Source organism: Aspergillus campestris (assembly GCF_002847485.1).
Source record: "Aspergillus campestris IBT 28561 chromosome Unknown P168scaffold_5, whole genome shotgun sequence".
Taxonomy (NCBI): domain Eukaryota; kingdom Fungi; phylum Ascomycota; class Eurotiomycetes; order Eurotiales; family Aspergillaceae; genus Aspergillus; species Aspergillus campestris.
This window is the reverse complement of record NW_020194340.1, coordinates 22,280-35,919: the sequence shown is the minus strand read 5'-3', so window position 1 is coordinate 35,919 and position 13,640 is coordinate 22,280. Positions and strand designations below refer to the sequence as shown.

At 52.6% G+C, this 13,640-nt stretch overlaps 6 protein-coding genes across 6 annotated transcripts; 2 read left to right on the top strand and 4 right to left on the bottom strand.

The window, feature by feature from the left end:
- Positions 1-224: 224 nt before the first annotated feature.
- Positions 225-3,545, top strand: P168DRAFT_317648 (heme peroxidase; the record flags this gene model as incomplete). Its single annotated transcript, XM_024840128.1, has 14 exons — positions 225-233; positions 334-647; positions 713-984; positions 1,043-1,210; positions 1,264-1,272; positions 1,329-1,397; positions 1,450-1,485; positions 1,533-1,569; positions 1,790-1,947; positions 2,119-2,335; positions 2,391-2,805; positions 2,859-2,983; positions 3,047-3,444; positions 3,502-3,545. The coding sequence occupies 14 exons, from the start codon at positions 225-227 to the stop codon at positions 3,543-3,545; spliced, it is 2,271 nt and encodes a 756-aa protein (XP_024693188.1).
- A 510-nt stretch (positions 3,546-4,055) lies between these two features.
- Positions 4,056-4,800, top strand: P168DRAFT_317647 (peroxiredoxin-like family protein; the record flags this gene model as incomplete). Its single annotated transcript, XM_024840127.1, has 2 exons — positions 4,056-4,262; positions 4,324-4,800. 2 exons carry the CDS (start codon positions 4,056-4,058, stop codon positions 4,798-4,800), a joined length of 684 nt encoding a protein of 227 aa, XP_024693187.1.
- A 437-nt stretch (positions 4,801-5,237) lies between these two features.
- On the bottom strand, positions 5,238-7,217 carry P168DRAFT_303799 (putative isoamyl alcohol oxidase; the record flags this gene model as incomplete). The annotated part of the gene is made up of 3 exons (XM_024838796.1): positions 6,817-7,217; positions 6,558-6,758; positions 5,238-6,498 (listed from the first exon to the last, which is right to left on the bottom strand). The coding sequence occupies exons 1-3, from the start codon at positions 7,062-7,064 to the stop codon at positions 5,238-5,240; spliced, it is 1,710 nt and encodes a 569-aa protein (XP_024693186.1). The 5' UTR covers positions 7,065-7,217.
- Positions 7,218-7,390: 173 nt separating this feature from the next.
- Positions 7,391-8,929, bottom strand: P168DRAFT_267154 (general substrate transporter; the record flags this gene model as incomplete). The annotated part of the gene is made up of 1 exon (XM_024835018.1): positions 7,391-8,929. The coding sequence occupies one exon, from the start codon at positions 8,927-8,929 to the stop codon at positions 7,391-7,393; it is 1,539 nt and encodes a 512-aa protein (XP_024693185.1).
- A 1,439-nt stretch (positions 8,930-10,368) lies between these two features.
- On the bottom strand, positions 10,369-12,238 carry P168DRAFT_251303 (aldehyde dehydrogenase; the record flags this gene model as incomplete). The annotated part of the gene is made up of 6 exons (XM_024834261.1): positions 10,369-10,482; positions 10,537-10,657; positions 10,716-11,194; positions 11,248-11,611; positions 11,667-12,121; positions 12,181-12,238. 6 exons carry the CDS (start codon positions 12,236-12,238, stop codon positions 10,460-10,462), a joined length of 1,500 nt encoding a protein of 499 aa, XP_024693184.1. The 3' UTR covers positions 10,369-10,459.
- An 864-nt stretch (positions 12,239-13,102) lies between these two features.
- On the bottom strand, positions 13,103-13,560 carry P168DRAFT_303796 (YjgF-like protein; the record flags this gene model as incomplete). The annotated part of the gene is made up of 1 exon (XM_024838795.1): positions 13,103-13,560. The coding sequence occupies exon 1, from the start codon at positions 13,502-13,504 to the stop codon at positions 13,103-13,105; it is 402 nt and encodes a 133-aa protein (XP_024693183.1). The 5' UTR covers positions 13,505-13,560.
- Between the last annotated feature and the right edge of the window lie 80 nt (positions 13,561-13,640).

Genomic DNA, 13,640 nt, shown 5'->3' with positions numbered 1-13,640 from the left:
CTACCATTGTGGCTTTTGTGGCAGGAGCTTATCTTGGCTGGTTAGATCGTAGTTAAAATAGACTCATTGACAAGGGCCTTTTCATGCATCAGCCTCCAAAAGCCACGTCGTAAGTGTTAAACCTACTCCCGAGTAGTCTCCAAAGCCTGCAATAAGTGTGATTGAGGCATCTATAGCAGTTAAGTATATATGTGCTAGCGAGTGTAGCTTAGTTTCCTGCTGCCATGAAGGGCGTGTAACAAGCACTTCCACTCCCACTTACCAGTTGAGAAACAAAAGAAACGATGCAGAACAGGGATATGAGCACCCATCAAGGGTTAATCGGCCTTCTAGACGAAGCCCGTCAAGACATTGTCAGTCAGTTTGGCCGCGTTGGCCCTGATTTTGAGACGCTTGAGGGTCCGGACATTCAAGGACGGACGCCTGAAGAATGACACATATTCCGAACAGCGACTGTTGGGTCAACCACCTGGGGTCAGTGCTTGGCTCATTGCCTTCAACCGTTTCCACAACTACGTCGTCGGAGAGATGGCCTTGATCAACGAGGCGGGGCGATTCAGCTTGCCAGCGGGACTCACCCCCAAAAGCTCACAGTACGCTACAGCAGAGGCAAAACGTGAGAATGATCTGTTTCAAACAGGAAGACTGTAAGGGCATCACTGGACACATATCCTGGAAACATCGAGGGAACTCACCGCTGACTGGCCGGTAGCGTGACGTGTGGCCTCTATGTTAATATCATTTTGGGAGATTATCTGAGAACCATCCTAAATCTGAATACTAACCCTGTCAACTCTGATTGGAAGCTAGATCCTCGTGGGCGAATCGAGGTGTTCGATGCCCAAGGGGTCCCACGAGGACTAGGGAATCAAGTCTGTGCGGAGTTCAACATGATCTACCGGTGGCATGCGGCAATCACCGACCAAGATGAAACCTGGACGAAGGCATTCATGAAGGATAGTCTGGGGCGAGATGTGGACCCGAGTACAGCCCGATCATAGCCGACTGTCGGATGGCGTCAGGCTAACGGAATTAACACTAGGTACTTTATCCGTGGGCCAGTTCCTGGCAGGGTTAAGAAAATGGAAACAAACTCTGGATCCGGAACCTTCAAAGTGGACTTTCGGAGGCTTGAAGCGTGCGCCGGATGGCAATTTCCACGATTCAGATCTGGTCAAACTGTTGCAAGACGGCGCAGAACGTGCGGTCGGTTGGTTCAGATCTTCCCAGTGTGATAGACTGTCATCCTAACTTGTCCACAAGGTGCATTTGGTGCTCGCAACATCCCCCATGTTCTCAGAGCAATTGAGATGCTCGGCATCCAACAGGGTCGTGGGGGGGGCTGGCAACCCTCAACGAATTCCGGGTCTTCAAGCTAAAGCCATATGCGACCTTTCGTATGTCATAATAGCAGCTGATTGTTGATTATGGACTGACTATGATTCTCAGTGGAAGTTAACTCGGATCCCGAGGTTGCCGAAGCCCGTAAGCCTCCCAAGAGCAATTAGAGATGGAAGCTAAAGGTCTTTCAGTCGAGGCTCTCTATGGCCACCCCGACAACATCGAACTGTATGTAGGCATTGAGGCAGAGGAAGCCAAACAGCCATTTTATCCTGGATCCGGATTATGCCCCGGGTTCACAATATCGGTTGCCATCTTGTCGGATGCAGCGGCACTCGTAAGGGGAGATCGGTTCTATACCGTTGACTACAGCCCAGTTAATTTAACCAATTTTGGGTAAGCGACGGCCCCTCTACACAACGAAGATCATATGGCTCACTCCGTGTAGTTTCCAATCGGCCAGCTCAGACTTCGATGTTGCCAGTGGCGATGTGATGTACAAGCTTTTGATGAGGGCATTCCCGGGGTACTATCCCCCAAATAGCTTTTACACGCTCTACCCCTTCACCATACCGACGCACAACCGACAGGCTTTCGAAAAAGCGGGTACAGCGGAAAAGTTAGACTTCAACAGACCAGTATATCAGGGACCATTTGTAGCCGTTACGTCATGGCAGGGTATAACTCAGTTGTTGGGTGACCAGAAGCGATTCCGTGTTCCATGTATGACACTCGTTTGTGAGGGATGTGACAGCACCATCGCTGATAATAATTCAGGGGGACCGCATACTTTCCAACTCACACGACATGACTACATGTTGAGTGGTGACTCGACTGCCAATGCCGACCAGCGGGTATTTGTCAATAAATGCATATATCAGCCAAAGGACAGTTTGGAGGAGGTTCAGCAATACTATGAACGAACAACCTTGGAGCTTCTTCGGGAGTATAGCAAGAAGGCCGGGCCATCCTATTACGTCGACGCAGTCCGAGAGTATGTTATTCCCCTTCGCTCGAAAAACAACCTAGTAATAAAAGAATTTCATTAGCATCGGAAACCTCGCCCATGCGAACTTTACAGCCGATTTCTTCAATATTCCCGTGACTAAATCTGCGGATAATGATGCTTATACGGATGCAGAAATGTACGATGCACTGGCGGAGCTCTTCGGCTACGTCTTCCTAGACGTCGACCCAGCACAGTCTTTAAAACACCGGACCGTTGGGTCGCGCAAATCTGAACGTCTCGGACAGGTCATGCGAAAGCAAGTGGAGCATCAGCAATCACATCTTGCCTCTATTGCTCGTCAAGTTCTCGGTACCGAATCTGAGCCGGAGAACCTGGTGAACTATGGCGCGCAGTTAGTGCGAAGGCTTCTAGACGACGGCAAGTCGGTCGATGAAGTCGTGTGGACCATCATCCCAACTGCTGCTGCTGCTGCATGTGCCACACAAGCTCAAGGAGTATGACCGTGGCTTCCCTGTGCTTAGATTCCGGCTGATTATTGGATCTCCAGTGGGGTCAGTTGATTGACCTATATTTGTCCGATGCATACTATAAACACTGGCCGGACATCCAGCGTCTCGCCCACAGCAATGACAGGGTGTCTTTTGAGAAGCTCAAGAAATACGCTTTAGAAGGGTATGTTGAACGTCAATCCTGTGAACTGAACCCTCTAACGGTCGGCTGGGCTAATCCTCGCAGATTCCGCCTGTCTACGCCAGCATTTGGGGTTCTTCGGAACGCCGCCGTGGACACTACCATCGACGACAGTGGGAAGTCGATCGCCGTGCACAAAGGTGATACCATATTTGCAGATTTCGTCACCGCCGGACGTGATCCTATCAAATTCCCAGACCCAGAGTCCATCCGACTGGATCGCGCGGACGAGCTGTATATCCATCACGGTTGGGGACCGCACGCCTGCCTCGGTCGTGCAATTGTCACGGTAGCCGGGGCCGCCATGCTGCGAGTTTTCGGTCGGCTCACTAACCTCCGACGCAGCCCGGGCCCCTCGGGAGAGATGAAGAGCAAGCTCGTGAACAACGCATTCAAGGTATACCTCCCCGAGGATGGAAGCGAATGGACGCCGTTTCCTTGTAGTAAGTATCCCAGATCCCGTATCACCGCCGCCGATGGAGTTGACGGACCGTGTCCAGATAAGAAGGTGCTGTTCGATAGCCTAGGAGACCAGGGTTCCTAGTTTGGGCCCCATCGTAAGTGGACCGCGTAGAATGGTCGAGCCGCGCAGGGCCTGAACGTGGGTAGGCAATCAGAGGCTTTAATGTCCGGTTTTGATTCACTTGAGAAATTGCTGCTCAGTTTGAGATTGGTTGTCCGTGTCCAGATTGGGATATAGCTTAGCTAGCCTGAGGTAGGTACCATGGAAATCATACATTGTATGTCATTGGCCATGACTTCCTGCACGTAATCTGGACGGATCGTCGGGATCGATGCCGAATCGGGATGCGGGCGAGATTGACGGCTGAACCGCGGACGGAGAGCGTTCCGGCCTCCGGGGTCTAGCCCTGTTAGGGTAATTGATGCCTGGGCACCCCGGGCAGCCAAGGCGGTCTCACTCGACCATTGTTGTTCACTTGTTTGTTCCCCCGCCTTCTCTCCTCATCTCGCTTCCAGCCTGGTGCTCCACTGCCAATGATACGCCCTTCTTTGGAAACAACCATCGATCCACATCCGTGGTAGCTAGCGAGTCATGAGCGCTGAATCCCCGACCGAACAGGGCGCTGACCCGTCGCCCATCGACAACTCCGAACTCCCTTCAAGGGAAACCATCCGGACGATTCATGATCGTACAGTCCTCGACAAAGATGGCCAGGCGCACGAATTCGGGAGCCTGTATTCGGGCCCCCGGGTGGCAAAACGGGTCTTAGTCATTTTTGTCCGCCATTTCTTCTGTGGTGTGGGTCGCACGTCTTCTCCCGTATTACCATGGCGCAGTTTCTAAGTCACCACTGCAATAGAGTTGTCAAGAGTTCCTTCGCACCCTATCAGAATCCATCACTCCAGAGACCCTTCTGCCACACCAGACATCGATCGCTGTCATTGGCTGTGGAGACCCAGGGTTGATCGAGCTCTATGAGCGCGAGACTGGCTGCCGATTCCCCATCTATGCGGATCCCACCCGGCAGCTATACCATGATCTGGGCCTGGTTTCCACCTGGGACCTGGGTCCTCAGCCGGACTATATCAAAAAGAGCATGCCGCGAATAGTCATCGAATCCATCGTCCAGGCACTGAAGCATGTCCCATCTGGCTTGGCTCATAAGGGCGGGGATAGCAAACAGATTGGAGGCGAGTTCCTATTTGAACCTGTCGAGGCAGGCTCGACTGAAGGAGATGCCGCGGAGAAGCAGGTGACATGGTTTCACCGAATGACGACAACCCGCGACCACACTGAGGTTCCAGAGCTGAAGAAGGTACTGGGGATCAGCACGTAGGGTACAATCCACAGCAACTTAGGAAGCGATGTATGATCTTATTACACCCAGGTATTTAATCTGCGGTCAATATGTTTTTTATCCGATTGATGTCCTACAGTGCAGGCACATCAAAACACCTACGCCCCGCATTGATCAGTTTTTGACACATAATTTATGACATGGTATACTTTCCAGGCATTGATTTAGGAAAGCCCAGGGTCCAGTGCATTTGATAGGAGGAATGGACATATCGTCATGATATGACGATGCATGAAAATTACTTGATTTTCCAATATTCCCAATAATAGCGCTGTTGTTCAGGGAATTGAGCCAGTGACCAGTACGACCGACATGCAGACCGAAGCGTCTGCAAAGTAATGCCGAAAATGGATCCCAAGATACCCGAATATAAATCTTTTGCGTGTCGATTCACCATACGATTCCAATCCCAAAGTTCAAGACCCAGTCCGGCACATCCGGCCCGATACCGAAACCGACCATGCTTCGCTTCCGACCCCTTTCAAGACATAAAAGAAGGAGTCGGGGTCCCATTTGGACTTTGTTTCCTTGAGGATCCCGTAGTTGGACCCAAAGAAGGTCTCCTGCCAGCGAGGCTGACGGAAGTCGGCTTCGTTCTGGTATGCGCCGGCGCCGGGCGTGACAGCCTCGAGCTGGGGCATGAACTGGCCAGTCACCTGGAGCTGGGCACGGATATTATCGGCCCACGGCGCCGTTGTGTTCCACGTATTCGCTATCTGTAGAGTGACGGCAGCGTCGCGCCACTGAGAAAAGACGGCATTAGGCAGTTTGTCGCCTGTCTTGTTGGAGACGTCTAGGCCAACTCCCACCACAAAGGCTCCGTGGTCTGTCAGGTTCCGCAGCGTCCCTACCAAGCTGGCCGTCCGCGAATGCGATTCAAGAATGCTGTGGGAGATGAAGCGGCCGCCGAAGTTATAAATGCCAACTCCGAGATTTCCACCCGGGAGAGGACCCATATACTTGTTGTAGTGATCGTAGTAGCTGTCGTGCTCCGTGAAGGAGACCTCATACGGGATACCCCGAGTGGACAAGATAGAGAGGAACGGCGCCAGAATGGCCTGGACATCGCTCGTTGTCCCGCCGTAGGCTGTCAGGGGGTTTATGAGGAAGTGTTGCGGCGACATCTGATAAATAACTGTTACCCCGGCGTCGGTCATCGCCGGTAGGAGCGAGTGAAAATGTGTTATAGCCTCCGTGAAAAGCTCACGGGTGGTGTTTGCAGTCAAGATTCTAAGAGAGGCACCAGAGACCGTGGTATCAGGATAGGCTTTGATGGCGGCCGACACGACGACGCCGTAGTTCCCGGCACCGCCGCCGCTGAGGGCCCAGTACAGGTCCTCGTTCTCGCTGCGGGACGCGGTGACGAGTTTCCCGGCCGCCGTGATCACGTCAAAAGAGAGAGTCTGATCCGCGGCCAAGCCAAACGCAGTGCTTAGGGCGGAGTGTCCGCCTCCCTGCGTGTATCCTCCAGCCAGCCCAACGGTCGGACACTCTCCGGTCACCACGACTAGTCCCCGCGCAGCGGCGGCTTCCAAGACCTGGGCCCCTATCACCCCACTGCCCACTTTGAACGCGGGTCCCTGGTAGTGGATATCCGACCATTCCACATACTCGATCTCACTCAGGTGATGGGTCCAAATCGATAGAGCTCCGGCTCCTGTGGAGCGGCCCATGTAGCTGGTAGTTGTGATCGATGTCTTAGCGCGGTCAAATACGCACCATATAGGGAATCTCACTCGTGTCCGGTGTTGCGAATAACCAAACGAATCTTGTTCTCCCCGGCGAACCGAACGGCGGCAATCACGTCTTCGTTCGATGACACGTTGACCGCATAACTCGCGTAGTTTCCTAACTCGCACGGTTGGGGCTCCGGTGTGAAGGGATCACAACTCTGGTTGGCGAAATATGTCTGCATTACGGATGATGAGGAGACGTAACTCATCAATCATTAGTAGGACTTGATTGCATCGACTTTCGGGACGTCTAGCGACTTACTGAGTCGAGGGAACATTCCATTTGTTACGCAAGTCAACACAGGCGGCTTCGTCATAGTGAGGATCGTGACACGGCCTTCCCAGGGGGACGGTGGAAATTAGTCGGCCGCCAGTAGATGCGTTGAGTGCGTCCCACTGCGAACTCGACGGCCAACAACGATCCTCGGGGAGGCAGAGGCATTGGCAAGATGCCAGTGCTGTCCAGCCAAGGGTAGCGACAACCGCTGCTTTGTATGCCGCAAGGGTCATTGTTTTCAAGGGTCCCGGAACAGAAGTCCAGCGTGTTGCCCGATCAAAATTTAGGAAATTTAGGAACACAGCTGGCAGGGTGTCATTAATATCTAGCGTCCTCCGATGAGGACAGAGGAGCGTGGGTCATATTTGGAAGAACGGAATAAGAGGAGGTTGGAGATAGAGTGGGAGGAATGAGCAGTCAGAAAGCAATGTCGCACGTGGAGCAGACATATTTCCCCCTTGGGTAACAACAAAGACCCAATCATCACACGAAATCCCATTATCGTCACAAGATATATATTGGATCCATTTCTAATGTAGACAACTTCATATACATCAAATCATGCCATCTCTATCTGTTCATCCTTGCTTTCCTTCTTTTTCGCCCATGTCGTGTCCTCGTCATGCGTAATAACATAATCTTTCCACTCTCTGACCGGCACACGGTCTTGGAAAAGTCGTTCAATATCCGCATTGCTGCGGTGGGCCGTCTCGCCCACGCAAAACCACGAGTATGCCAGGAGGAAAAGTGTGGTGGCAGCATAGACAAAGCCGATCATCGGGCCGAGTTTCCCGGTGTAATACATGTACGGGCTGGTGAACACCATGAGCCACACGGTAATGAAGAAGACGCCGATAGCACAGGAGGTGATCTTGTTGCGGTTGCGTCCGACCGACATCTCCGACGCGATCGAATAGGATAAGGTGCCGATGGAGAAGTTATAGCAGACAATGTTGACGTAGGCGAGGACGACGATGGCAATGCCGACGCCCTCGGTGAACTTTCCTTCGGCATCCCGAGTAGTCCCCAATCCGCCGACGGCCACCAGCGAGGCCAGAATACCCGTGCTGCACACCAGCAAGTTCTTCCGGCGGCTGACCTTGTTGCCCAGAACGACGGCGACGCCAACTGCGATAATCTGGAGCACGTAGATGATGGTGTTGATGGTGAAAGGTTCGGCAACCCCGATGGACTGGGCGAAAACTACCCCATAGGTGTACCAGAATTGAATTCCGTTGATCTGCTGCACGAACATGGCACCGCAGGCGTAGAAGAGTTTACGACGCTCGATGGGGTCCGTGATGAGGGACATCCAGGTGGCGTCCTTGGCGAGTTCGCGCTCCATTTCCACTTGGTCGTCGATGGCCTGCATGTCCGCTTGAGGGTCGTAATCGGGCGCACTGCGGTTGATCTGCCGCAGGGCCTTGGTCGCTTGCTCCCTCTTCCCCTTGTACATATACCACACCGGGCTCTCCGGGGTAAACGGCAGACACAAGAGCATGATTCCAGGAAGAACCACCAACAACGACATCGGAATCCGGTAGGAGTTGGGGCTCTGAATACCCTCCGTCCCCTGGTTGACGCAGGCTCCGACCAGTTGGGAGATGGACTGCATGAATTGGAAACACATGAGCGCCGGACCGCGGATCGCGGACGGTGCGACTTCGCCAATGTACATCAGACAGGTGGCGGTGAATTGCCCGATCCCCAGGCCGATCAGGACTCGACTGACGTAGAACACAGGATCCGAGCCAAACGAACACACTTGCACAATGGCGCCGACAATGATGCAGACCGATGCCGTCAGGAAAACCACCCGCCGACCCAGATAGTCGTTGATCGGAGCGGCAGCGATAGCGCCGACAAACTCCCCCACGTAGATGATACTCGCCGACACGGAGAGGAAGGTGGTGGACAACGAGTACGAGCCATCCGACTCTTTAACACCGTAATCGCGGGCAAAATATTCCATTCCCTGGATCCCCGTATAGTAAATGGTGTCATATCCATAGCAAAGGGCGCCGATTGCGGCCACCAGGCAGTAGACCACCGCCCATCGGTTGGATTTCCAGTCGATACTAAGCCCCAGGCCCGCCATGGTTTGTAATTGAAGTCGGATGTGGCTAGGTTACCGTGAAAATAGAGAGGATCTTGGTCGATGGAGAGCCAGGTAGCACCGCAGAACAACAAGCAGAAAGGAAAAGCACGGCGATCGGGATTGGGGATCCGGGGGGGTGAGGCCTTTTTAGATCGGCCATTCCCACACGCGTATAAAAAAAACGAAAGACAGAAGAGACAAGAACTACCGCATTTTGAACGGAAGAATGTGGAAACAAACGCAACGCCAGGGTCTACTAACTGCGTTTAGATGGTGGCCGGACTATCACCGCTGGTCATGGCCAATTGGAGATACGCGCCCCGGTTCTCCTTCTCCACCGTCTGTTCTCCCCACAGGTTAGCATCTCCAGATTTTTCGCACCCCGGGGGGGCTTTCCCCTCTCTTGTCCAAGACCGCAGACGCCTCAAGGCATGGATTTGACCACCCATGGACCCAGTAGACACAGTCCTCTCGGTCCACCGGGCATCCGGACTTGAAACAGGAAATTCAGCCGACGGTCAATGCGTGATGACTGCCTCTCAAGGTGTAGCCAGCAAATGGCACCGCAAGGGCATCCCACGTTAGGCGGGGAAGATCAGTCCCCGTTCGGTAATCGGTCCGCTGCCAAGCAAGCCGACACGGGATGCCTGCGCCATTTACACGAGGTTTATCCATCGGCTTGCTCTGCTCCATGCCGAGTTTGCCCGGGTTAAACTCTCGGGCGGTGGCCGAGAATGCACGATGAGGTATTTGCTGACATCTTTCAGCTTTCCTGATATGTATCTCGTCCGTACTTGAGCCAGGTAGTTTTAGAGGTCTCTATTGCAAAAATAGACACTGTTCACAGGTGATTAATTGTCCGGACAGGAGGTGACAGATGTGACTTTTATCCCATAGAACACAAGACACACAGGATGGTCGTGGGAGAGGGGTATTAGGGGACATAGAAACCCTTCATTGTATGCAACTGGTAGTGTTAGTGAATAAAGTTAGAATGAGGAAAGACTATAATGACGTCAGAGAGGGGGTAGGGGAAGATGTAGAGATCGTGAATATAAGTATGGACACTTTGTTGTGATCAGCTAAGGGAGCGTACCATGGCTTTGTGATATTCACTCCCTTCTACACAGTAAAAGATGGTATGATTTTTACAACAATCAGAAAAAGTATAGTTCGCTCCTGTATTATGTTCCATTGCACCCGCAATATATATTTGTGCGGGTTGGTATGGTCCAAATTACATATCAAATAGTAGAGAAGTACTATCGGCCAAATTCTATAATCGAAGGTTTCAAGCGTTCTGCCATCAGGGTTTAGTATGGTGTCAAATGAAAACATCTAACCTTAGATGTTGCGTTTACGGCCTACAGCTCAGAGATTCTCTCAAGCTCAACCGATTACAGGACAACATAGTTACCACAATGCCCTTTTGTCAGACTGTAAATTGCACCAAGGTCCATTATTCATCTAAGGATATTACACACGTTGCTAGCCGGCGACATCCAGCAAGTAAAACCAACAGAAACACACCTACAACCACGTTCCAAGGTTGACTAAATGCACGTCAGCAAGCGAACAAAACAAAAAATTCGCGAAAAAAAACTTACCATGTACGGCCTTGACCTGCGTGTATGCCGAAAGGGCATACTCGCCCAATTCGCGTCCGACACCACTCTGTTTGTAACCACCAAACGGAATCGCATAGTGCGAGTCCTGCGAGCTGTTGATCTGGAGGGGTATGAAGGTTAGTAGATGCTCCAACACATCTTCCAAGGGATACACTCACCCAGACCATGCCTGCCTCGATGGCCGCGGCGACCTTATGCGCCTTGGTGATATTCTCTGTGAATACTGCAGCGCCAAGGCCATATTCGGTATCGTTCGCCTTCTTGATCGCGTCCTCCTGGGAGCTGAATGACTCAATGACTACGAATGGTCCGAATACCTCCTCGCGCACTACCTTCATGTCACGGTTGGTGTCCTTGAAGATCGTCGGCTGTACAAAGAAGCCTTTGGCGTCGCTCTGCGATGTCTCACCCCCTAGGACCAGCTTCGCGCCCTCGGACTTGGCCGCCTCGATGTAACGCAGGATCCGGTCCCGTTGGACTTGCGACACTTGTGGGCCGTGGTTGACCTTGGGGTCGAACTGGCTGCCGACGACACTGTTCTCGACGGTGTATTTCTTGAACTGCTCCACAAAGGTCTCATAGATACTATCCTGGACGTAGATGCGAGAGGTCGAGGTGCAAATCTGACCCATATTGCCTGATGCCAGGATCAGTGTCATTTCTCGATGGACATGCAAGCAGGACACTTACTCATGATACCGACGTGCGACCACTTGACAGCCTGGTCTAGGTTCGCATCGTCAAAGACGAGAAGGGGGCTCTTGCCGCCAGTCTCAAGTGTGATCGCCTTGAGGTTCACCGCAGCCGCCTTCATGATGGCTTTACCGGTGAGTGTGCTGCCAGTGAAGGCAATTTTGTCCACGCCCACGTGGCTCGCCAGGGTAGCGCCAGCCACCCCACCAGCGCCGTTCAGGATGTTCACTACACCCTTGGGGAAACCCGCCTCCTTGATCAGTGTTGCTAGATAAAGGACGGACAGGGGAGTCTGCTCGGCAGCCTTTAGGACGACGGTGTTTCCGCACGCCAGGGCCGGGCCCAGCTTCCACGCTGCCATCTACCAATGAATTAGACAATTTTCCTGCGGCTTCTTCCCGGAACGAGCTACTCACCATCGCGGGATAGTTCCAAGGAATGATCTGTCCACACACGCCGATCGGCTCATGTCTGGTATAGGCGAGCTTCGCTTCCGAGGTGTCAATTGTCCTGCCCTGGATCTTGTCGGCCCACCCGCCATAGTATCGGAAGACGGAGATGACCTCGGCGACATCTTCGTTCAGGGCCGAGTCGTAGGGTTTGCCGTTGTCCCATGCATCGATCGTTGCCAGGGTTTCCGCGTGTTTCTCACACAGGTCAGCCAGCCGGAGGAGGAGCAGACCCCGCTCTGAGGCGCCTAGGGACCGCCATTCGGGGTTCTGGAAAGCCTCGCGAGCCGCTGAAACCGCACGGTCCACATCCTCCGATCCTGCAGAGGATACCGACGCGATGACTGATTCGTCGTATGGGTTCACCGTCGCGATCGTTTCCCCGGAGCACGCAGGGACGAACTCATTGTTGATGAAGAGACCTGGAGTGGAGGACAGTCAATAAGTGGGAACGATCGTTCGCTGATCACGAGTGGCACACCTGTAGGCTGGGTGTAGCTCACTCCATTAGGAGCGGTCAGTTGGACTGGTGATGCCATTCTAGAGAGAGGGTAGGGAATGAGAAGTTGATGCTGCAAGATTATCGCTCATCTCAGTCGGATGGTCTACGGTATGGGTTTATATGTAAACGACACTCCCCCAGCGACCCCTTGACTTAAGTCACCCTTCGATGAGGCATTCTGGAGTCGATGTCGAACATTGTATATTTCGAGTGATATTTGAGACATGGCCTATCGACTTGCCTAATTGGGACAGATGTGGCCAAGATTCTTCGCGAACTAAGAATATGGCCATTACCACTAGACCGCAAAGAATATCATGAGACGACTCACCCCTTCGCAATGGACCGTATCTTCGGTGCCACAACCATCACGCCTCTCTCCAGCAGCGAGTCCTCTCTGGATGCCGAAGCCCCGCATTGGTGGGTCGTGCGGATCCCTGCTCACCGCGCACGCCAATGGTCAACTGGTGCGGGGTAAGGATAGGCGAGAGGTCCAACCCGGTGAATTCCACTTCCCTCCTATTGTGACGGAAATGTTGATAGAAATCTGAAACGGTGGGGAAACATTGGAATCTGGGTGTTGGTATGTCCGGATATCGGAGGGCAAACGAAGTGCTTATCATAGCCGTGTCGGCATTTGGTTTACCATGTGGGGTTCAAGGATCATCTCAACCGTGGTCGATCAAACATATCTCCCCCTTTGGTATCCATTATACAAAAGTATTGATAATAGGCGTCAGGTGCAGTCATTAAGCAGATGTAAGGGTTTAACAGTATAGCCGTGGTCTTTCATCATGGGTTCGGCTTATAGATTTGTTCTTATCTCGCGAAATAAATACATTGGTAGTAAACAACAATCAGGTAGACTTGCCACATCCAGGATTGACTGGATCGTTATCCACTAATTCGGCAGTGCCGCCTCCACTTCGATCTCAATCAACATCCCCTCAATACCGAGCTTGCCTATCTCCACACAGGTCCAGATGGGGCGGTGGTTCGGAATGACTCGCTTGAAGTTGGCCGTGACCACGTCGAAGGTCTGCTCGACGTTGATATGATAGCTGCGCACGGCGTACACGTTCTGCCACGACAGCCGACTGTCAACGGATTGTAGCGCCTTCTCGACATTTTCAAAAGCGATGGCGACTTGCTTTTCGACGTCTGGGGTGATGGAACCGTTCGCATCCCAGCCTCCTTGTCCAGAGGTCTTGACGGTATTGCCCACTCGCACGGCTTGGGAGTAGTGGAAGCTCTCGGAGTTAGCCTCGGTGCCGGGGTAGTTGAAGAACTGAGGGCTCGACATAGTGGAATAGGGTCTCGTGTAGAATCCGGATTCGGTGTTGGTCAAGGTTATGCTATCCTGTGGGAAAGAGGAAAAATTTGAGGATGAAAGGAAAAGATCAAGCAAGATGGCTTTGCGTTCCCTGGAGAGACAAGCA